Source organism: Medicago truncatula, chromosome 5 (assembly GCF_003473485.1).
Source record: "Medicago truncatula cultivar Jemalong A17 chromosome 5, MtrunA17r5.0-ANR, whole genome shotgun sequence".
NCBI classification, from domain to species: Eukaryota; Viridiplantae; Streptophyta; class Magnoliopsida; order Fabales; family Fabaceae; genus Medicago; species Medicago truncatula.
In genome coordinates, this window is record NC_053046.1 from 9,713,350 (window position 1) to 9,737,697 (window position 24,348).

At 32.4% G+C, this 24,348-nt stretch overlaps 3 protein-coding genes across 7 annotated transcripts; 2 read left to right on the forward strand and 1 right to left on the reverse strand.

Moving 5' to 3' along the window:
- Nucleotides 1–1,311: 1,311 nt before the first annotated feature.
- Nucleotides 1,312–2,783, forward strand: LOC11407325 (HMG1/2-like protein). The gene is made up of 7 exons (XM_003612314.4): nt 1,312–1,472; nt 1,573–1,671; nt 1,878–1,935; nt 2,037–2,081; nt 2,173–2,253; nt 2,359–2,439; nt 2,527–2,783. Exons 1-7 carry the CDS (start codon nt 1,432–1,434, stop codon nt 2,542–2,544), a joined length of 423 nt encoding a protein of 140 aa, XP_003612362.1. The 5' UTR covers nt 1,312–1,431; the 3' UTR covers nt 2,545–2,783.
- Nucleotides 2,784–9,349: 6,566 nt separating this feature from the next.
- Nucleotides 9,350–12,016, forward strand: LOC11411926 (cancer-related nucleoside-triphosphatase homolog). 4 transcript variants are annotated; one of them, XM_024785295.2, is made up of 6 exons: nt 9,350–9,489; nt 9,590–9,677; nt 9,757–9,847; nt 10,592–10,676; nt 11,222–11,378; nt 11,475–11,985. In XM_024785295.2, the coding sequence occupies exons 1-6, from the start codon at nt 9,448–9,450 to the stop codon at nt 11,633–11,635; spliced, it is 624 nt and encodes a 207-aa protein (XP_024641063.1). In that variant the 5' UTR covers nt 9,350–9,447; the 3' UTR covers nt 11,636–11,985. The 4 variants fall into 4 exon arrangements, with proteins under 4 accessions (XP_024641063.1, XP_013453589.1, XP_024641065.1 ...); XM_013598135.3 differs by having other exon boundaries at nt 11,505–11,985; XM_024785297.2 differs by having other exon boundaries at nt 9,763–9,847; nt 11,475–11,910.
- A 96-nt stretch (nt 12,017–12,112) lies between these two features.
- LOC11407835 (uncharacterized) lies at nt 12,113–23,831 on the reverse strand. 2 transcript variants are annotated; one of them, XM_024785293.2, is made up of 25 exons: nt 23,787–23,831; nt 20,055–20,188; nt 19,842–19,926; nt 19,667–19,720; nt 19,447–19,538; nt 18,868–18,968; nt 18,639–18,711; nt 17,937–18,315; nt 17,444–17,767; nt 16,973–17,176; nt 16,560–16,655; nt 16,391–16,451; nt 15,979–16,094; nt 15,608–15,860; nt 15,337–15,491; nt 15,130–15,254; nt 14,787–14,910; nt 14,652–14,710; nt 14,411–14,504; nt 14,151–14,328; nt 13,944–14,045; nt 13,204–13,325; nt 12,769–12,828; nt 12,521–12,631; nt 12,113–12,180 (listed from the first exon to the last, which is right to left on the reverse strand). In XM_024785293.2, exons 1-24 carry the CDS (start codon nt 23,829–23,831, stop codon nt 12,530–12,532), a joined length of 3,138 nt encoding a protein of 1,045 aa, XP_024641061.1. In that variant the 3' UTR covers nt 12,113–12,180; nt 12,521–12,529. The 2 variants fall into 2 exon arrangements, 1 of the variants encoding a protein (XP_024641061.1); XR_005646380.1 differs by having other exon boundaries at nt 12,142–12,180; nt 12,732–12,828.
- Between the last annotated feature and the right edge of the window lie 517 nt (nt 23,832–24,348).

The window sequence follows — 24,348 nt, forward strand, 5'->3', positions numbered from 1 at the left end:
AGTTAAAATGTTAGGAATAGTCTCTTTCTAATACTTTCTATAACATCCATTGTTTTATTGGACAAAACTCGTGAGGGTCTCACCACATTATGTGGGATCTATTTACACATTGTGGAATCCACATTAGTTTCATTCAATAAAAAAATGTGTGTTAGAGAGATTGTTAGAAAAATATTTCTACAACACACCTTTTGTTTGGAATTGAGAACAATCCCAAACCACTCATTGATATAAAAGTCAGCCCATTACAAAAACGAGCCCCATTCAGATACACATGATTTACGCGTGAGTATTACTATGACTAACCTTTTTTAACATAAAACAAATTCATAGATTGATTATCTGCTTAAAAACACACATAACCATAGATATCCAAGACAAACCTAACTACTACATGTCGCTCCTCATTCTTATCACAAATACCACCGCTGTTGGATTTTCCCCTTGTCAAACCTTTCATTAAACATCAAAATGCAGCTGTATATCAATTCCATTTATCTATGGGTTACTAAGCTCAACACTTTGATGCTCCAATCGACGACTTTTTGAAGGGTAAGATGTCGACTCGTCTCAATTTTCCCTGATGTTGATAACCTAAACTACTCTCAATCTGAGGTAATGTTTCTCTAATGCTTCTTTTCATCCAATCGTCATTTCTAATATCATTGATTCATGATATGTTTCAACTTTTTGTCGCATAATCAAATCAAATAAATCTAATCAAATTTTATCATTTCAAATAATTTTTTAGGTCAAAATTATAATCCAATCAGTGTCGAGCCTCGATGTTAGATCCCAGATCCACAATACACCATATCATGCGAATTAAAATAAAAAAATATATTATTTTTATCATTTATATATATATTTTTAATATTTTAATTTTTTTATCCATCAGAATGCAATATTTTTTTTAATTGATCATTTATTTTAGGATATGAAATTAGAAGTTTAGAACAACATAATTTTGCAAACAGGAAAAAATACCTTGAAATATCATTCCAGATAAAACCGATTTTACGAGCGTAGCCTTCAAATTTCCCTTTGTAGCGGTGCATCAAACGCAAATCATCTTCGTAAATTCCCAAAATCTCAAAACCCAAAACAGTCATTTCGTTCAAATACCACACGTATCACCCTCACGTGTACACTTCACAACTCCTCAACCCTCAAAACACGTCCACTTCTTCTCACAAAGAAAACACAAGCTAGCTCGAAAGCACGCGGATCGCTGACGTGGCACAAAAATATTTCATTATCCCGCGCAAACCCGTGCTTCAATTTTCAATTTCCCTCTTTATCCTTCTCAATACAAAAACCCACTCACGCTCTTTCATTTCTCACATTTTCATCTTCACTCTCAAAAACCCTTTCTCTTCTTCTTCTCTCTAACCGTTTTCTCTCTCTTCGAAGTTCAATCACCGTTTCACCATGCCGAAAGCTGTTTCCGACGCCAAACCTGCTGATAACCGGTGAGATTCTTCTTCCGACTTCGAGATTTGTGATTTTCATTGGTTTATTTGTTAGATCTGAAGTTTTTGCTAACGTTTTTGATTTGATTTTGTTTGTTAGGTTGAAGCGCAAGGGCGCAGGTACTGGAACCAAGCAGTCGAAGAAAGCTAAGGATCCTAACAAGCCTAAGAGGCCTCCAAGTGCTTTCTTCGTTTTCATGTAAGATTCGGTGCTAAAAATTGTTGGAATCGGTGCTTATTGTTCACGAATTTGTTCCGTTGAAGTTTGATTTAATTTTGACGAGTTTTGTTTTGTTTTTTTTCCTTTTGTTTTTCTGCGTTTCGGTGAAGTTCAAAACGTTACGAACGTGTTCCGTTGAAGTTCGATTTGATTCTGATGATTTTTTTTGTTGTTGTGATTTTTAGGTCTGAGTTCAGAGAGAGGTTCAAGAAGGAGAATCCAAGCAACAAGTCCGTTGCTGTGGTGAGATTTCTGACGCTATTTAGTTTTTACGGTTGAATTTTCTTTTTATGAAATTTTGAACGTTGAGTTTTCTAACGTGATTTACGGTGAATTTGAATCAGGTTGGGAAAGCCGGTGGAAAGGAATGGAAAGCTCTGTCTGATGCTGTGAGAATTTTGCTTCTGTTTCACCGAAGGAAATTAATCTAATTCTCTTAGTTTTGATTTTAAAGTCGTTTTTGTGATTTGTGTATTTTAGGATAAGGCTCCATTCATTGCTAAGGCTGATAAATTGAAGGAGGAGTATGAGAAAACAATGCGTGCTTACAATATGGGAATTGTAATTACTTTTATCACTTTTCTGTGACTTTGATTTTTCCGTGTTCTGATTTTACTTGGATTTATATCTCGTGTTTGCTGATTTGAGCTAATTTTGGTGCATTAGACTGAGAAGAATGCTTCGGAGGAAGAAGGATCTGAGAAGTCCAAGTCTGAAGTGAATGATGATGATGAGGATGGTGATGATGTAAGATTTTTCTCATTGTTTGTATTATTCTATGATTTTTTAGGTTTTTATATATTGAATTTTGATTTCATTATTTTATGTTTTCAGGAGGAGGATGAGGAGTAAGGTTGGTGGTGCTGAAGGAAGAAGCGTAGGATTAACTGCAATAGAATAATTTTCATTATTATAGGTTGGAATGTAATTGGGAAACTTTTTAGATCCAAAGCTGTTTTGCGATGAACAAACAGTTGTTAGGTTTATATTAGCGCATAGTTTAAGTGTAGATTCAGCTTCATGATCTGTACTTAAATCCCACCTTTATTATTAATACAGACTCAGTTTGTTATGGTACATTCTGTTGATTATCTTCTACCAATTGAATGCTGTTATTCAGTGAAGTTATGTTATATGTTGCATCGTGCTTATATATCCAAACACGTAGTTACTTGAAAGTTGAAACTCGCAGGTATTTATTTTTTCTTCATTATATTCTATACTAGAATACAAGCTTTGGCCAACATTCAAGTTTTTTGTATTTTTTCATAAGGACAAGTAATCTTGAATTAAAGAAGATAAATTGGAGTTGATTCACTGGAATGTAAATGAGAGTCTATATATAGCACCAGCTACAAGTTTATAAAAATATCTAGGTAGGTAACTCGTGCAACTAATAAACTAAACGGGATTAGTGAAATCTGAAATGATAATCAGTCAAGATTGTTGATAAATGTTGACTGTACTTGGAAAGGGGTTGAGGAAGGAGGCCTTGACGCCTTGTTGAACAAATTAGTACTTGTCTTGTCTACTTGATGCCTAGAAGTGAATAATATAGTTTCATGGACAAAACTTTGGTAACATACTTATATGCTCTTGGTGTTGTTTGTCGGTTAACATGTACTTTTTGTGAGCATAATAAACTTTGAGATGCATGTTTGGATTTGAATTAAGTAGATTATGGGTGTTTATGATCACAAAGAGTACTGTACATTTTAAGAAGAATAATATCAGCAACATATAAAGTACATTAAGTTTTGTACGATTTAGTCATCTATATGAAGGGTAGTTTCTTTGCTACAATATAGTACCAATTGCTCTGTACAAGTGATACACAAATTAGCAACTACACATAGCAGAGCCACAACAAATTCACATGTGGTTTGAGGCTAATGTTTAAGTTTCTGCTCCAAAGTTGGGTCTAGCAGTGTGGATTGCTCCTTAGTTCTCAGCATAAAAGTGTGAAAGCATCCTAAGAGGCTTGGAGAATTCTTCAAAGGTTAAGTTTGCCATGATGTGGAAATAAGAAATTGTTTGAAATCATTGTTGAAGCTCAAAAACATATAACAAATGCATTATTATTGATGGTGGGCGTTTCATAGATCAAGGTTACATTCCATTGGGATGTGTATCTGTGATTCTATTGGCTTTTGTGCTTGATTGTCTCTCATCAGGGATTAGAAAAATGCCATCATACAAATGGCCTGAAGTGGTGAATTTCATGAAACACTCTAGGGATGATATAGAGGTGATATCAATTTTAATTTTTAAATGATTGTCAGTTTTTTTATCCAACCATCTAAATATTTTACTGATGTTTATTAGGATATAAACAAACTGAGCTGCTCACATTCTGGACCTACTCTTTTCATAGCTAATAATAATCTCCAGTTTATTTATTTATTTTATCAAGTTTCACCTTGCATTATTATCTTGCTGGTTAAGAAAATGCTCTAATTCTTTTGGTTAAAATAAAAGTAATTGAACTCTTAAATCAATCTTAGTTATATTGATAAATTAGTATGTTGTGCTGTCGAAATGCACATATTATTGGTGCAAAGTATTCATGGAACATACTATAGTCGTCTCAAAATATCTTTAAAACTTAAATCATTTGAATCCACTATGAGACTAATCATCGAGTCGACAACAATATATCTAAATTTTCTTTTTCCCATGAACCAAATTCATTTTTTTCGCATAATATCTATTATTATCATTAATTATAAAACTTAAGTACTTCTATACCCTTGTCTACTAACTATTTATTAAAATTGATGCAATATAAATTTACAATTTTATCCCTAAAAGGGGCAATTTGGTAATTCCATAATTTCTTAACTTTGGGGATTGCCACCTCATCCAATTTTATATTATTTTCTTTTTAATTATTTTTTATTTATTTTATATTATTTTCTTTTTTATTTTATATTTATTCTATAATAATAAAAATAATCTTAAATTCAGTTGTTTCTACATTGCCGTTGTGGGAGATTAATGTATCGTTTGACGTGGCTTTTTCCAACTTCTCTACATTTTTAAGGAGAAGTTAGACTAAACACAATATCAATTTAGTACTTACTAAAAAAATATTTTTTTTGAATGCCTAAAATTGAATGGAATAAACTTTAGCCAAAAGCTGTTGAATCTTACTTTAAAAAACTACTTCTCGATAATTTATTTCACAAGCACCTTTTTTGAACTCACGCTGGGAACCTTTTCTTTTATTTTATAATATTATATTTCAATTTGTTTTTTTTCTTCCATTTAACTTTATTTTATTTTTTGGAACCGTTCCATTTAATTTTTTTAAGGGGGTTCCATTTAATTTTATTATCTTTTTTTCAAATGAATATTATTATTCTTTTATCACTTATATATTTAATTTCAATATCGTTTAATCATCACACCCTTACAAATATTTTTATTCACGTTGTCATTTAATAATACAAAATATTTTTATTTGCTTTCTTCAACCTCGCGAATATATACACAAACACATTAACGTTTAGAGTAATATTTTACGTCCGTCTATCTGTTTTTTTGTTACGCGAATGCATATAATTTTTTTAGTGTTGCTTGGTTGAGTGCTACCTCACCTATTTTTTTTTATCTTTTTTCATTTTTTATATTTTAAAAAACTTTTAACTATTTTTCAATTTTTTTATTTTTAACTATTTTCCAATTTTTTTCTCCCAAATTCAGTTGCTTCTACACTATCGTTGTGGGATATTAAGATACCGTTTGACTCGGTTTTTTTTTCAACTTCTCTACATTTTTAAGGAGAAGTTAGGCCAAATAAAATATCAATTAAATAATTATTTAAAAATGTACTTTTTTAATGCATAAAATTGAATGGAAATGAGCTATGGCCAAAAGTTGTTGAATGCTACTTCAAAAAACTACTTCTCGACAATTTATTTCACAAGCATCTCTCTTCAATTTATGTTGGGAACCTATTCTTTTTTTTTTAAATATTATATTTCAATATGTGTTTTTCTTCCATTTAATATTTTTTAACCGTTTCATTTTTTTTTTTTAAGGAGGTTCCATTTAATTTTATTACCTTTTTTAAAGGAATTTTATTATCTTTTTATCACTTATCTATTTCATTTTAATATCGTTTAATCATCACAACCTCACAAATATTTTTATTCACGTTTTTCAAATAGTTTTATTTTCTTTCTCCAACCTCGCTAAAATACACACACACACATTAGCGTTTAGAGTAATATTTATGTGTGTCTGTTTTTTGTTACGCTAATGCTTATAATTTCTTTTGGCGTTGCATAACGCGTATGATTATTTTTATTAAATTTTGATTTTAATTAAGAGCAAAATTGTAGATGTCTTTTCTTCAAAAAAGGTATAAATGCCTAAAAAAATTATACTTTTATATATATATATCGCACCTTTATATTATAACAAACTATGGATATCTTTTTCTTATTCAAAAAAATTAAACATATTTGTTTCCATGACACCAACAACGTAACAAGCATAATATCATATAATATAAATTCTTATATTTTTGAAAGACACAAAAAATATGGTATTCTTATAACAAAATTTGTTATAGAGTATAATTGAAATAGAAAAAACTAACTATTTTGATATTATTTATGTTATTATTTCAGGTTTCTTAAACTGTTTCTCCTATTCAAATATTTAACAAGTCATTTATATGATGATACAAATTTGTATTCATGTTACACAAAATAAACGTTATTGAGTAAATATAGTATTTGTCAAAAAAATATCTTTTATTTTTTAACATTTTTAGCCTTCAGAAAATATTTTAAACATTTTATTATTTATTATGTTAATTCATAATAAATTTGAAGTTTTGTCCTCGTGAGCTTAACTCAGTTGATAGGAACAATGCAAAAATATATGTCAGGTCCGGGGTTCGAACCACGGACACCATAAAAAAAAAAATCAAAGTTTGTACAATATTTTGGCAAAGAACATTTAACTTAAAAATAGCTTTAAAATTAAGAAAACAAAGAAACCAAACAACTTTAGATTCTTTCTTAAAGGTCTTTATTTTAACTTTGTTTTGAAATAACATTTAGACCGTAAAAACCATTGGTCAAACGGTAGCAGAGTTCGGATGGGAAAACTGTTACGCTTTCTTCTTCTTAAGAGGTCATTTTCTTCCTTTTTTCATGGTTCTGAGACCATGCATGACTTGAGTTGACTGATTTTTATGGCTTGAGGGGTTCATTTTTTGACACTGTTTTAGTTTTTGCTTCATCATAGGTGATTTTCTTCCTTTTTTCACGATTATGCATTTTAAGAGTTTTTTTTTTCTTTCCAATTGTTAGTGGATTATGTACCATAAATTTTTATGTTGCATGGCTATAGAAAAATCTTCCTTTGTTATGTGGAGTATAGTAGAGATCATGATGATTGAATTTTAGCTCATGGTAAGATTTTGACACAATTGTTATTTTAGCTTCTCGTACTGTAGTTGAAAAAAATTGATGCATGTGAGTTATTTTAGGTTTTTTGAGTAATCCTAAAGTTGTAACAGTTTTCATATTTGGTTTATTCTTTCCTATACATTGAGCCGTACGAAAGCTGATTGGTGTAAAAAAAAATTGTCATATCATTGAGGTCCAGAAATTCGTGCATTTAAGATCAGGTTGATTTGATGATACAAAAATTGATCACATAGAAATATGTTAGCTTCTTCCGATATCAGAATGAACAAAGTGAATAAAATTAAATGATGTATTATTTTATTTCCATATAGGACTTTCAATGTCAAGGGATTATGATTACATTAAGGATTTCAAAAATGATTGGACATTTGAAAAATAGGATTTGTAGTGTTGGATTCTTGGATTGTGACTGGTAGTAATGAGAATCAACATATGAAGCTCATTATTTGTGATGCAAAGGTTAGATGAGTTAGTTAAGATTTGTTGTAATTTCATTTATGATTTATCAATATTACTTATTAGTGTACATTTTGATTTATTTATATTTTTTTATTTCTTTCTCGGATTTAGCGTGATCGAGTTCATGTAATAACTCGATATAGAGAATTGGAGCATTGGAAGGCTTTGATCGAGGAAAACAAGACTTATAATTTGTATAATTGTCATGTGTTTGATAATGACATTGCATTTAATTCTTTTAAGGTTGTTTTTTTTTTTTTTATTCTGGTACAAAGGTGCAGAAGTATGACAAGTTAACCAACGTTCTTACTCATGAATTTCGCTTAGAGTCATTTAAGGAAATTCAAGATGAAAAATTCAAAACTGACGTTTTATATGGTATAGTTACGTTTTATATGGTATAGTTATGTACTTTAATTTATTTTTGTGTTTTCTCCGATTATAATATTCTTATAGATGTATTTATTTATTTTTTTGAGAAATCATCGGGTTTCTTCATGAGATTGTCAAGCCAACGCCAATTGGGACGGGAAAGAAATCGTGTACAAACATTGTGTTGAAAGATAAAATGTATTATTTTCTAATTTGTCAGCATCAAATGATAGGATTTTGTATAAGTTTGATAATGACCTAAAAGATGTATTTCCTTATGCATGAGAATATCTGGGAGTGATGCTTAATTTCCATTTGTTTCAACAATGTTAATTGGCCAACGGGGTACATATAATCTACATGCATGCATTTATCTAGAATTTATAGGAAGATAGTAGGAAGATAAATTAGAAGTCATGGTACATTTTCTTTAGCTTAAAATCTATCATGCTACCTTCATTTTATAAATTATATGTAACTATATTCGCATACATCTTATCCATGTTAATATGCATTAGACTAATATTGCAGTTATTTCCGTGTTTAGCATTTCCCAAACAAGGTGTCAAGAACAATTCTGAAAGAAAAGCGCAAAACAAACATTCTCATTGATGACCAGACACAGAGAAAGTATAAGTGTCGCCTCATTACCGCCAAAAGAGCATGCTATGAAAAATACTTGGATGGGCAGTGGTTCAATTTCTGCAGAGAACGTGTCATGGAAGAAGATGGTAAGCTCATCTTTGATCTCGAAAAGTCACCGAAGAACTTGCACGTTCGAGTTGTTCCAAAATAGATCTTTGCTGCTGAACTATTTGAACTTCTACTATTTTGGCGTATCGCTTTGGACTGTAATCGTAAACTATCTTGTCTTTGGGATGCCATTTGTTCTTTTCATTTTATCTGATGTAAATATTGGCAAAAATCTCTTTTTTGTTAGTCTATGACACTTGTAGTCTCTTTTATAAACCTAACTATTATGTAACGTTAATCTGCACATTGTTGGTTCCTTCGTTGGTTCCAATTAGTATCATGTTAATTATAAAGTTGTTTTCCTAATCTCTTGAACAAAATAGAATATGCTCTTTTCCCACATCAAATCTTTATAATGCTTTGGTAAATGTTTTAGAAATGTACATATAGCTGAGATTTGTGCAATATGCTTGCTTGATTTTCACATTTATGAACGACAACAATTTCTTAAGAAAAATGCAGATATTTCCTTTAATTTGCTCATTTCTTCTTTATAACAAAGTTTTTTTTAAAAATACAATAAAAATGATTCATTTATAATATCCGAGTTTGTGCAATATTCATTAATTTGCTCATTTTTCCTTTGGAACAAATTTTTTACAAGATATGTTATTCAACCCGTGCGAAGCACGGGTTTGTAACTAGTTATAATAAAAAATGTAATTAAGTTCCATCATAAGACAAAAATATTCATCACTTGGGTGAAGGTTGAGAAACAGAAACAATGGTTGGTACTGGAAAATGCTTTCTAGTGACAGGTCCTCCGGTGAGTGATTCCTCCATCAATTTTAACTTTTCCTCTCTTTGAAATCTCTATCACTTCAATCATTAATCATGATTCATATAATTTATTAAAATGATTTTAGGGTGTGGGAAAAAGCACTCTTATTATGAGAGTCTTCGAATCCCTCAAAGCCTCAAACCCCACACTTAAGGTTCAGGGTTTCTACACACGTAAGCGTCTCTTCCTCTTTCCTTCACACCATCCCTTCACAAATTCCCAAAACTTTTCATTGGTTTGTTTTGTTTGTAGGTGAAGTTAGAGTTGCAGGTGAGAGGGTTGGTTTTGAAGTTGTCACTCTTGATGGTCGCACTTGCCCACTTGCATCCTCCAATTTTTCAAGGTTCTATTTTTCAGTCCCTTGTTTAAGTACTTAATGCTTGTTTGGGAAAACTTATAGAAATAACTTATGAAAACAACTTGTAGCTTATATGAAATGAGTTTGACTTTATTTTATCTCTTGTTACAGAAATAACTTATGGATAAGTGCTTATTGATAAACACATAATTAAGCTATTTATAAAAACAGGGTCTAGTAGGAATGATATTTTGTTTTTCTTGGTGATGACGGTGCTTATGGATATGCTTTTAGCAAGCACAAAAAAAACTTGAGATGTTTTTTTAGGTACTTCTAAAAATGTTGTTACATAACCAAATTTGAGTAAATGCAGTTAAAATACTCTTTAGGCTATGTTTGGGAAGGAAAGGGAGGGGAAGACTGATTTTTCATTTCTAAATTTCAGAAATTATGAAATGTTTCTAAAATCGACTAAAAGGGTGATTGAAATATTATATGATCATCTATCACATTTTTATTTAGTCACTGCAGTTAGAACTTAGTACATCTAGACCGCTTCGTTAAGATTTGACGGTTTTAATTCGAAATTTATATCTGTAATTTGGTTTGGTGAAGTCAAAATATGAAAAGTATTGATCCAAGGACCGATATGTGCTGACTGCTGTTACTTCATGTGGCAGCAGAGCATACAACCTCGGCCCTGCATGAATTCGGTTTCATCGGTTAGATTGTTTAGTTCTAAGATCTTTGTTTATTTGATTAAACTGTATTATTTAATGACATTGGCAGCCAAGAGTCTCACAGATGGCCTAATGTTGGGAAGTATAAAGTTGATGTTGCATCTTTCGAGTCACTAGCACTGCTCGAGTTGCAGGTGAGCTTGCTTTCGTGTACTGCTTGGCACCGATGTCTTGCTTACGTATTTTTCTCATCTTTAAAAGATTATAGTCACCGTAGGTGGAGAATAGATGCATATTTTGTACAATATATGGCCATTCTAGCAGGCATTTAAATGCCTATAAAAATATTACAATGCCCGATTCAAAGGAAGGAAGGTGAATCTGCATGTAAGGAAGCGGGGATCTTTAGGGAGAAGGGTCTAGTTCGTAGTTGCAGGTGGGAACGTTAAATACTGCCTTCGATCCGTTGACCCGGGCAACCTCGTCCCTCATCGCTTGTTAGAGAGCTCTAACTTCACCGGTGAGATTGCCAGCCAGGGGAGATCTATTTGATTGGGAAGTTCTTAGCGGATATGTAACATGGTGAGACCAGAACTGGCGCTATTTGCGCTCTGCTCTTGAGTTGCTTCATTGCATTTCTGAGTGTAAATTTGTCATTCAGGATATACAGAGATATTATTTGCAGATTCCCATATGTTAGATCAGTCTTTGAAATTTGAAGAGACTCACTTAATGATAGGTTAGAGAAGACACTGATCTTTTCATCATTGACGAAGTTGGTAAGATGGAGTTATACAGTTCGTCGTTCTTCCCTGCAGTTCTAAAAGTTTTGGAGTCAAATATTCCAATTTTGGCTTCCATTCCAGTTCCAAAATTTGGCAGAGATATACCTGCAGGTAAATTTCCCTTACTTTCACCCCCCCTTTTCAAACATAAAATTTCTTTCTTGATGTGAGCCATTTTTTCTTTTCTTGATTCTTTAAATAATCGAGATGGAACAAATCTGTCACGAGATTTGATAGGCAGAAATCTGGAAGATCAATTGATGTTTGAAGCCCCCTATTTGCTGAACCTGCAAATTTTCTCTCTACATTTTGGCAGTTGCAAGGTTAAAGAATCATGCAGGAGCAACTTTGTTTACATTGAGTGTTAGCAACAGAGATGCCGTTAGAGAACAGATGCGGTCACTTTTGGAAGATCTGTTGAAAAAGCATTAGTCATTGCAAAGTTTGTCTTCTGAACTCATGCTATGTGGAATTTTCTTTAAGTTCTAATTGCGTTGTGATAGGGATCACATCTGTCACAACTCATGGCCATGGGCTAATATTTCAATTAGTGAAATAAAAGTAGAAAATCTCAATGCAATTTGGATGTAACCTTTTAACTGTCATGTTTAAGAGTTGGCATTTAAATTTGCTATTGTGTGTATGTGTAAATATTCCTAGGTGAAAACAGTTCTACCAAAATAATTATTCTCTCCAAAGAGTGAGAAAAGAGAGAAAATATGAATACAAGCTTATAATATTTTAATTTACAAATTCCTGAAAAAATGACTCATATACGTCCTTGAATCAGTCACGGGTCTTAATATATTGCATGACCTAAAGTAGGAGCGATTGCTGTTTATTTGTACTGTTTGTTGTAGCTAGTCATCTTTACTTCAGGGAGCGTTAATTGCAACGATCAAGCTTCTCTACTCTGCAACATATGACAGTAATGGAGCAGGTTAGTTTAAAAAGAAGCAAAACTTGCACAGAATAAATAAAGCAAAATTAGTTTTTCTTTTAGATAAATTGTAGGCTGGTGAGTTTGTTGAGCCGTAAATACCAAAGGAATTAGGACCTATGAAACACATATACTACAACATAACGTCTAAAATCCCTGGCAGCATCTTAGCTTTGCATCAGTGTGAAATGAGAAACTAAGTATAAATACAAACACAATTTGAGCAAACTTACATACACAATATTAAAAAGAATATACAAACATTTGAAAAAGGAAAATAAAATAATATACCACATTGCACATTACTACCTACCAGGTCTTATCAACTTCGTTTGTCCTGTTCAGCATTTTGAAGCACTTGTTTTGCCATTGATAAAAATGATTTTGCTGTATTTTCCATCTCTGCGGTACGTAGCTCAACACCCTGCCAAGTTATAAGAAAATATGTAAACAATATATCTTGGAATTTTCATCATCATTCTTCTTCTTCTTCTTGCATAAGTTTGCACGAGCTAATGACATACCGCAACATTTTTGTGACTTCGTCGACATATAAGGTACCTGCAACTTCCTTGTATTTTCCCGCAGCTTGCTTTCTGCCAATTTAGCAACCCTTGTTTCCTGTAGCGCCAGATTTGTAATTAGTGTTCATATTTCAGAAAGAAGTAATAGTCTTTTAACTTTTAAGTATATGTCATCACATGTGTCGCAGTATACTTTTGATTTTATGTAAATTAAAAAGTTGTATTTGAACAAACAAGTCTTTGTGAATAGTTGATTCTTTTGCAATATACTATCATTTTCACGCTGATTGAAAATCTTAAAATGGTAGTTCTGAATTGTGTATTGCAGCTTATTGATAATTGATAATGATGAATCTTAACTACATTTGCATTAACAATCACGGGTAAAGAGGTGCCTTGCTTGTGAACTGTTACATGGTAGAATGCAAGACAAGCCTTATAATGATGGTGGATGTGATAAACATATTCTTACGTTCGACGACGAAGAGAATCCATATCTCTTCTTAATTTGATTGACCGCACCAGCTTTCTCATCTTGCTGCTCTTCCTTATCTGATGCTTTCTGGTTGTTGCCCTTCATCTCTCTCACTTTTCCTGTATATTGGATACCCAGTAAAATTAGTTAATATATAGTAAAACTCTTTACCATCTTTCATTTTTCTCTTCTTTTTGGTAGGCAAAACGTATTTTACTTAACTGGTATTTCTCCAATTAAATACAAATCATGCCAGAATTATAGTAGCATACTAGAGTTATTATATTTATCACCAGCCTACTGTGGTTAGTAGTAGTAGCACTGAGCATAGTATGGTTAAAAAGCAGAATCTCATTAGTGATATAACTCATTAAGTATTAACATTATGCTTAAAAATTAACTCAGTTCACTCCAGCCTTAAATGTGCATTTTGCCACAAAACCAAGGACAAAACATGAGAGATTATTATCAATTTGACCACGAGTACTGGAATACACCCTCCAGTCACTATTATAAGCAAAAATTTACTTTCTAGGTTCATTCAATAAATGAACCTAAATAGTAGATTTTTGCTTATAATAGTGACCGAAGGGTGTACATAACAAGATCCTGACCTCTGTATAAATCCTCTCTACTGGCCTCATGTTTCATTGCATCTATTCAAGTTCTTAATTCTTAGGTGAAATATGAACATACAAAACGATAATTCACTTAAAATTGAATTCATCGTCACAAACCTTTTAGAGCCTGAAATTTGCCAGCCAATTTCTTCTTATTAAGAGCTCCTAATATGCTTTGTTCTTTGCGTATTTCTTTATGATCTTCCAGATCGATGTCATCTACATAGGAGGAAAAGAGAATACTTTAAACTCAAGTATCTATATGCTATTCCACAAGACACAAATTTCTCCTGTATGTCATACATATCTGAGGCATTGTTATACCTAAGGTTAATTCTGGCTGTTTTTCATCTACTGTATTGTTGGCATCCATTGAAAAATTTGCTCGTGAAAATATTGCAGAGAGTTCCTCGATACTTTCTTTAGGATCTTCTTTTTCCATAAGGGGTATATGCTTTTCTTTACCGCCAGTAAAATCTTTGATGACGGAGTTGAATATGCTCTGCCGATAGACAAGATTAAATAGATCCTGTTATAAAAATGATAGATATAATTGGAAAAGTTATTAAGATGTTACTGTCAACCTTCTTTTCCTTATATATGACCGGGTTAGGAACAAGCTCTGCTTGTGATAGCATCCTTTCCTTCCTGTAAATGCGGCCAACAGAGTCCAAGAGCCTACGATGAAGTCAAACATTATGTAATGGGACTGCAAATCTACCATTATCATCAGTATTAATTTTATTTATTATAGCCAGGAATAAGTATTTGAACTGCAGGAGATTGATAACAAGATTCTCAGTTCCATTCTTTAACTATATATACCTGAAAATGTTCCTCTGGGCCAACAATGAGAAAACAAAAATTTCCTGGTCACCATTCACCTGTATATTTGCCTTGAGTTAATTTGATTTCATAAGTATTAGAAACTTGATATCCTAGTGAAAGATACAGTCATACCAAAACAAGGTCTCCTCTGGATGAACAACATATCTGGCTGTCAGAAAACGACTTTAATTTCGGAGGTGAATAAGTGAAACCTCTAATTGAAGTCTTCACTATCAAAGACAATTCTGGCAAAGACCTAAATCAATGAAGAAGAATAGTTAAAAACAATGTGTCAATTGTCATAAAATTAAGAATGTGAGACTGTTACGGATTTAGGATACAGGAGGATTCATGAATATATGATTCTGTATGTGAGACAAAACTTCTTTCTAGATTTTTCGATCTTCACAGTCACTGTACTGTTTAACTGCTGTAGGGGATCCATTTCCGCATAGACATGAGAAAGAACCACTACCTTAATTCTACTTTTCCAGTGGTGAAAAGTAGTACGAGACCAATATCAGAGGCGCTGTAAAATGTTGATGCCCAGCAACAGGAAGAAGGAAAGAACTTCTTTTTGTAAAGCACCTTTTTGATTCCCTAAAACAATAGAGAGTAATTTCAACTAGCTAATCTTCTGGTTCCTTATAACTCATAAGGATAGAAATAAAGAACACCATACCAGTAGAGCATACTCAAATGAATAGATATATAAAGCCTTTTCAGAACACAACAAAATGTACAAATTCTTTGTTGTTACACTGTCAACATGATTCCCTTCTCTCAAATCCAAGCTATCTTTTCTAACTGATCTTGTAATTGGTTCACACTGTCCATCTGTACAACATAGTAAAAATAGTTTAGACATTTGAATGCTAAACAGAATAAGCATTCAGATCATTGATAACTTATATCAGTGTGTTTTAATAATTTATCTCTCTGCAAACTCTTACCCAAAATCTGCATAAATAGAGCTTTAGATGGATTCTTAGGACGAACAGCTCCAGTTCCAGTGGTCAGTGTGTTTCCGGTTTCACTATCCAATACCAGAACAGACGAGTCCTTTGTTCCGACTACTAAGATGTTTTTTGCGAAACCGTATACACTGCAGGTTATGAACTGCAGATAGATGATACCAACAGAAATTTCACTTGCAATGTGTTTTTGATACAACAGAGATGGACCATCTATGTTAATAACTGAAACCTGTAACAAATTGATAAATCATTGCAAAAATTAGTAATGTGAAGCTAATAAACAACTATAAACTCCAAGTAAAAGATTCTAATATCTAGAAAAGTTAATAACTATAAAAGTATCTCACATTTCCTTGATCAGAACCAACACCAAGATGCCTTGTGCTATGATCTATATTCATACAAATTACAGCACCAATAGTTTTTACAAGTTTCACACTCTGGATTACATTCTTTGTACCTCCTACAAAAGAGAAATGGAAATTCAAGTCACTATAAACAGAAGTGTGAACTCTGCTAGTTGATCAATAATTGATTAAACAAGTTGTAAACTAACATGCTGTACATAAAATACTCGCATTTTAAAATACACGTAGTTACACATGAATTTATCTCAGCCATCAATATGAGATCGATTGGTTTATATTACACCTTCACCAAATCGTATTTAAATAACTTTTATCTTAGATTTGAGACCAGACAATCAAGATCAATAACTACATGACACGTTTACAGGGCGAAATCCAAATCTTAAAATACCTGTAAGAGACATGAAGCTGTTAGAGGCATACGGTTCGGGTTTGAATCTGAATATACGAACCTGTAAATCATGTTTATATCATGCATAATATAAAATAAGCAAGGCTGCTGAAAATTTGCGAAAAAGAGAATATCAATTTTTAGCCATTCATTGTTGAATTAACCTCACCATTCCACTCTGGTCACCAGAAACCAGGAGAAGAGACTTGATGTCAAAATATAATTCTGTCAATGGTACACCACTTAAAGATTGATCATTTTCACTCTGCATTAAGATGAATGAGAGAATAATCATGAGCCAAAAAAAGTACGTGTTCTTAGACTTTAATTACACAGGAAAGATAATATCTGCACTTGATAATAAATACAAGAAACTATAGTACAATCAAGATTTTATTAGCTAAGCATACAAGTGACTGATAATAAATACTAAAAGCCTATTTCATTATCAAAATTTGTCCAACAACAAATTGAAATTATAGTATTTATATTTCGGAAGAAGCTAATAGTTTTCTTTTGTATACTTAAAGTAATAAAGGTAACATTTGAGCACCAATCAATATTTTTTGATTAAAACATTACCTGCTGCTTTAATTGCAAAACTGGGATGAAGAAGGGACATGATGCATCCCAAAATGTTATGGCTCCATTATGGTGTCCAGTTATGTACAAGTTTTTAATGTTTGAAAATCCAGTGAAGTTGGCAGAACTCAGGTTAAGCCCATCTTTGTGATTTGTTTCAATTGGAATAAGCTGTGGATAACTTTTGATCATTTGACTATAATACTGTGACCAAAAAGAGAAAGAAATCTCAAATGAATAATACATTGAGGAATCTAATAATGATAATTAAAGAAAGATACAATTCATATACATCGTTAGTATAAATATTTTACATTGTCGATCTATCATAGTTATCAGATCATTAAAAACGTTTGACTTCTATCATTACTACTTTTAAAGCCAAACATATAACTTGTTGATAGTGCAAAACTTTTTTACACTGATAAAAGAATTTGATCCAGTAACAGAATAGTCTCACAACCCTATTACCTCATCTGCAGCATAAAACACATCAGTGGTGTTGGAGATGAATTTTGATATGGTGATGCCTGAATCAGTAAGTGGCAACCTCACCATAACTTCTTTTGGCAGTGAGGGAGTGGACTTAGATTGGCCTTGCAATAGATACTTTTCAATCAAACTATCATCATACTGATATACACGGCCTGACTTCCCAAGCAAAATCAATGAATTTTGTTTATGTTTGCTTTGCTCATTTGTGGTTGATATGATCTCCATGTCAACACAGCATTCAGATAAATACAGTCCTAGCTTAATTGTGCGAGTTTCGGTATGATCGTTCAACAACACTACCTGATTCATACAATCATATCAGTACACATTAAGGATTTGTTTGAATTTTCTTATTTGATCTTATCTACTGCCATAAGCACTTGTAAGAAAGCACTGTTCGAAAGAGCTTATATATAAACACTTGATCAAGCTGCATTAATTAAATGATGTAAGCGAAGTATTAAAATACCTGCATTGACTTAGAAGCTCCCATGACATATAGTCTACTGGCCTTTCCTTCAGCATATATCCATTTTACTGATCCTATGCAAATTTTTTCTGATTTATATCCTAAGTTAAATTTAAACATAGGAATGTTTTTGGTGCTATAATAAGAAGCTGAGTTATTTCCTGTGGTTAGAGAAGGGATGCTCCAAATGAAGAGCTCTCCATTGTTGTACCCTACAACCACTTTGCTTCCAAAAGGACACACCCAACATGCACAAGACACTTTCTTTGCTTCATTATGCAGTGGCTGCTGTGACACATTTCCACCAGTTCTGAAAATGCATTTGCTTTCTCTAATATCCCATAATATTATTTGGCCATTTCTAAAGATTATGACAACTCTGCATTGAACACATTGAAGAAGAGAAGTTTGATTTGTGTGTTGCATAAACAAAAAATGAATTTAACACTGACAGGGTATTTTCTTTTACACACATATCCAATCACATAGTGTTGTTTGAGTCATGAAGTAGACTAGTTGAATAAAACTTGATTATATATGTTGTAGATATATACAATTACATCTTACCATGTAGGTATTTGTACAAATATTTAGAAAATAATATTATGATTTAAGGTTATTTGAAATGTGATTGGATTTCTGTCTAAAGTGCATAGATATTGAACTCAAAATATTGATAAAGTAAAAGCAGGATCAGGTTACCTCTTACTTTCAGCTGCTGGTTGAGGCAATATGTGTGTCACAACAGTATCATCAAACATTTCAGTTGAATTCCCTAGAAAATTATCAAGGAACTTAGATGACAATATATATATATATATATATATATATATATATATATATATATATATATATATTCTAAAGGAAGATTTAATTGTAACAAGTGAATGGAGAAGGGCCAAAAAAGGCCAAAATATGTATCCCATCTCACCAATAGAAGCAGAGAGGGGTATAGTGTAACTCATCCGTACCACATGCAAATTTTGATCAAGCTTCAAAACTGAAATATTACCAGTAGAAACTCCAATATACCTGCCAAGCAGATACATGTTCATAACCTTTGATGCTCCTTAAAAATGTAATTTCTCAATGGAGTAAACAATCATTTTGGACCTTACATGTGTGATGTGTTGTCACAATAGTCTTTGAATGTATCAAAATTTCAAAGTACTCACGGCGCCATGATTTTGTTGAAGCTCTAAAATGTAGCTTTTGCCAAAACCATGGTGGCTTGCCGTGATTCCGCTAAACTTACCGCCAATTCATTTCAGACATGCACCAACATACCTAAATGCGACTTTCATCAGCCATTTTGGTCATCAAATTGTCTTTCATTAGTTAGTTTGATTCTCAAATGCATCTTATGTCAGTCAATTCGTCTATAAGACACACCTGCTTTTGTTATTTCAATATATTCAAACACAATTCTGACATCGCCTCACACGTTTAGCTACCAAATGATTATTTACTCTTCCACAATATTTTATTTCGAAGTACGCGTGTTACTTACATATAGAGGCTATGCTGAATGACTGCAAAAGATGTGATTTCTTCTTTAACAATGTACAAGTCTGACAACAGTTTCTTGTCTATGTCCCAAACCTAAATGTGAAATGATAAATTAATGAATGATAATGATTTTAATGAAATATCAACAATGTAATTCTATGTCCCAGATTCTTGGTCTTTGTATAACAAATTTGAACATATTCATATGCATATATACTTACCTCAATATGGTTATTTGAGGTGACATTTATAAGGATGCCTTGATTCTGGATGAACTGTGCATGCATATTAAACACCATAGTATTGTTAATTAGACAAACATATTTGATATCCTAGAAAACACATTTTCAAAACATAAAAAACATGAGACATTTGAAAGGGATAGAAAAAAATAACCTGTAAAAACTTGCTAGGCACCAGCTTATTAGATTCAAGTAGGACTTGAGCATTATCCTTACCAAATAATTTAATCCTCCCATCACTTCAAAATTAAAATAAAAAATGTCATACAAAATCAACTTCAAACATAAGTTCAAGAAAATATATAGTTGTGACAATTTAATTCACATGTGTACATAAAAAAATTGATAATGTAAACAATGAACATACTTGGTAGAAAGAGCTAATATGTTGTGAATATTGTCACAGGTAAACTTGGTAGCACCTGATGGCACACCATGATGAAATACCAAACGTGGATCAACATCACTAGCTTTTAATCCATTTGATGAATTTCCACCCGGCTGCAAAGAAAATACACAGTTGAGATTTTTTATTTTGTTTTCTAGCTGCAAATGAAATACCACTTTTTCTAGTTCTCTGTTTAATATGAGATTTTGAGTAAATCCATCAATTTAACATCTAAATTATCACCCTCTCTTCAATTTTGTCTCTAAACTATTTAAAAAATATGACAAGTAGATGAATAATTGTCATAAATTATCATATTTGAGGTCAGAACAATGACACACAAGGCTGGGGTCTAAGCTCACGTGCCCTTTAATTCTTGCATTTAGACCAAAAAAATCGCACAAAGTCACATATTGCTTGAGAATCGAAATCAAATGTAGTTTACAAAAAGTTTCTAAGACACCTTTTAATTAAGAAAAAAATTGGGCGAGCATTCAGACAAACCAAAGTAGCCAATACCTCGTTAAACAATGCAAATGGACTTGATGTCAAAGTATTTACAAATGAGTAGTGATATTTGAACAACCATATGATACAACTCTTGTGACAACTTCTATTTTCTATCTTTTTCATTGGTCAAAAACAATGGAGAGAGAAAAAGGAAGAGAGATAATAAAAGTATAATGCGAGTATGAGAGAGAAAATTGTTAAAAAGTTGTCATAAAGTGGTTGTACATATATCATTTCTCTTTACAAATTAATCCATTCGATTTTATTTTTTTTAAATAATCATTTTTTTTTGTAACTTCTATTGTACATCAACAACTATTGTGAAAATCCAAATCCCACATAAATAAAAAGAGCACTACTTTTTCCACCCTATGACTTTCCTCGCGCGACCTATTTTTTTTCCTCCATTTTTACCCCGGGTCCGGATTTCGTTTTCCAGATTGCAATGTTAGAATTTTGCAAATGTATCCGAATTTTAAAATTCAGAATAGTGTTTTTCCAGAACTTTTACAATTTCAAACTTTACAATTCGTAAAATAAAATGCAAATAAAATAAAAAATAGAAATAAAAAGACACAAACATAAAAACAACTCATTTTATTAATATATGAACAATATAATAATTTTCAAGCTTATTACAAAAGATCCTAAATCTATTTATAATCTCCTAAGAGCCTAATTCTAATCTCCTAAGAGCCTAACCACTACTATGTGATATGACATAATAGTAGTTTCCCATTGGAGGGCAACCAGAGGAGGAGGGAAGAGGAGGGCGAGAAGAAGAAAACAATGCCTCTGAGGGAGGTAGGGGGTGCTCAAACTTACGTCAAGACAGACCAAGCTAAGAACCACACTGACCCACATGACCCCCAGATGACCCGCACTTTGTTGCAGCACGGTTCCATCCTCATTGACCGTTCATACAAACCTTGAAAGTTTTCAACGAGGCCCACATCTATGAAAGACCAACGATGGAAAACCATGGTTATAGAAGGAAGAAGAGTGGGAGAGGATGATGTGAGAAATTGTGGGGTTTGGAAGGCTATTTATAGGGAGGTGGTGGGTCAAAAACGGTTGGGAGGTCATAAATGTAGTCAAAAAACGTGGTAAAACACGTTTTTTGACTTTGACCACCGACAAAAAACATGTGGTGCAAAGCACCGACCATGACACTAATGCATTCCGGAAAATAAAATCCGGAATGCACTTTTGATTTCCGGAATATATTTTCCGGATTAATACGATAATGGTGAACGACAAGGGAAAGTTGACACTTCTTGTAGGGTTAAGGAAGTTCCGGAATGTATAATCTGGAAAGCTTCAACATTGGATTCTTTTGAAAGAGAGTCATTGATGTAGGTTTGGACGGTTACAACCACCAACACGTTTTCATTGACTGCACTAATGACCTATGACTTTTTTTAGGCTATAAATAGACTTCCATCTTCAACAAATAGCTTCATTCTTCACTTCACCTCTTTTCTTCCATTTTCTTCAAATGTTTTTAGGTTTTTAGAGGTGTCTGTGGTGTCATGGTCATTGTTGACCGTTCATATGAACCCTGCAATAACATTGCAGCTTGTGTGGGGGTTCATATAACGGTCAACAGAGACCCTTGACATCAAAGAAAGACGCAAAAAAGCACATAAATCTGGTCCGGAAATCACTAACAATCTGGTCTGGATTATATAATTCGGACCAGGGGTATTTTCAAAAATATTGCAGGACGCGCGAGAAGGCAGCAGGGTGAAAAAAGTAAAACTCAAAAAATAAGGTTTGATAAGAGTTTATAAAGATAAAAATTTCTCACCTTACAAATCGATTTTATAAAAATGAGTTAGTCCCAATGATGAGAGACTGAAAAAAGTTTATACATGATATGCCGGTGGAAGTAATCATTTGGGAAAGATGAAGTTTCTTTTTTCATTTAGGTTAAAAAGACGATTTTTTTTTTCTTTCTTTCTTTCCATTTAGTATTTTTTTTGAAGGTCCATTTAGTATTATTATACTACATGATGTTAATTTTTCCTCCAAACAAAGGGGGTTAGGAATGCAGAAAACATTCCAAAAAAAAAAAAAGGAATGCAGAAAACATGTATCCACAATGAATTAATATGGCACAGGTAGTTTAATAAAATACTCACGAAATAAAATAAACAACTATCTTCATTCTTCTTTTAAAAAAAAACTAATCTTTCATTCAATTATTTAAAAAAAAGCAATCTTCATTAAAAAAAAAACCCTATCTGTTTTTTTAGTAACTTTATATCAATATATATTAATATTATGATGTATTTTTATATAACGTAATAGAATTTATGAAAAAAAATACGGTACTCAATTGGTAAAATGCCGAAATAGGCCAGATGCCATGACCGGGGTTCGAACCCCGGTACCTCTACTTGTGTCTGTAAGTTTATAATGGCTTTGTCATTTCGTCTATCTACCAAAAAAAAATTATGAAAAAAAATCAATTTGTATTAATTATTCAGTTGATATACAATTACAATTATTGCATGAAGAAGCACTTTATTTTAAAAGAAATTTATTTTTCCTAAAAAATAATTTTAGCTATAAATACCAGCAAATATTACCCAATATTGGAAAATCCGCTATAAGTAGTTTGACTAGTGAGTGACCGTGCGAAATGTAAAATGTACTATAGTTAGGATATCTGGACAACCATTTGATTACAAGTCTCTGACAATTTTATTTTTCTCTCTTCTTATGTGAGTATAAGAGAGAAAATTATTCAAAAGTTGTCATAAAATGTTGTAGAAATATCATATGAAATCATGTTTGGGTGCTATTAGGAAATCTTGAATAATGAATTAGATGCAAAATTATCTTTCATAATTATTGATTTATGGCTTGTTTGTTTCCATGTTTAGATTGGCATTCTTACGTTCCATGACTAATATATCATCGTGTGAATATCAAAAGCTAGAAACTGGAGAGTTCGTTGTGACTTTCAATTTTTCCCAAACACACACTAATATGTATATATTGTTTTTTATTGACAAATTATATGCATATATATTGTTGATACTACAAGTACTTGAGAATTAAATTAAACGAAGAACTAATCAACAAGAAAAGAGAAAATACTAAAGTATGATATATGAAAAACATGTAAGCAATTAAGTAGAAATATGCAGTTTGATCAGAAAAAGGTGAAAGGGAAAATCGATATTAACTTACCTTCTTTATTATAGAAGCTTTCTCCACGAGCTTCTTGACGAACATGATGAAGAAAAAAAGAGAGAACTTAATTAAGTGTGTAATGTCAAACTCATCAAATGCACTTTGTCAGGGCCGGCCCATAGCCCGTCGGGGCTGGGCGACGACACTGGGCCTCAAATTTTTGGGGGCCCATATATTTTTTTTATATGTAAGGTCCTATTGTAAGTATTATATAGAGCTGAAAGCGAGAATTTGACAAGCTGTTAACACTACTTCAGTGGTTGAGCGTTATGTGCAAGACCGCTTGGCCAAGGGTTCAACTCCTGCTGGGCGTTGCTGGGCGTTTTTCTTATATTTTTTTCCTTTACAGTTCTTCTTTACCGTGGGGCCCAATATATTTTAATTTTAATCATTTTTTTTGCTCAAACTAATTCCTTTTGTTTAATTAAAAATGAAAACCCTTCAGTTCCTCAACACAGACCTTTTGTTGAATTAGAAGTTAGAAACTCATAAACTCATAAACCACCACACCCACCCATATCCTCAATTCCTCACCTCAGACCTGCCTCCGCCAGCCAAT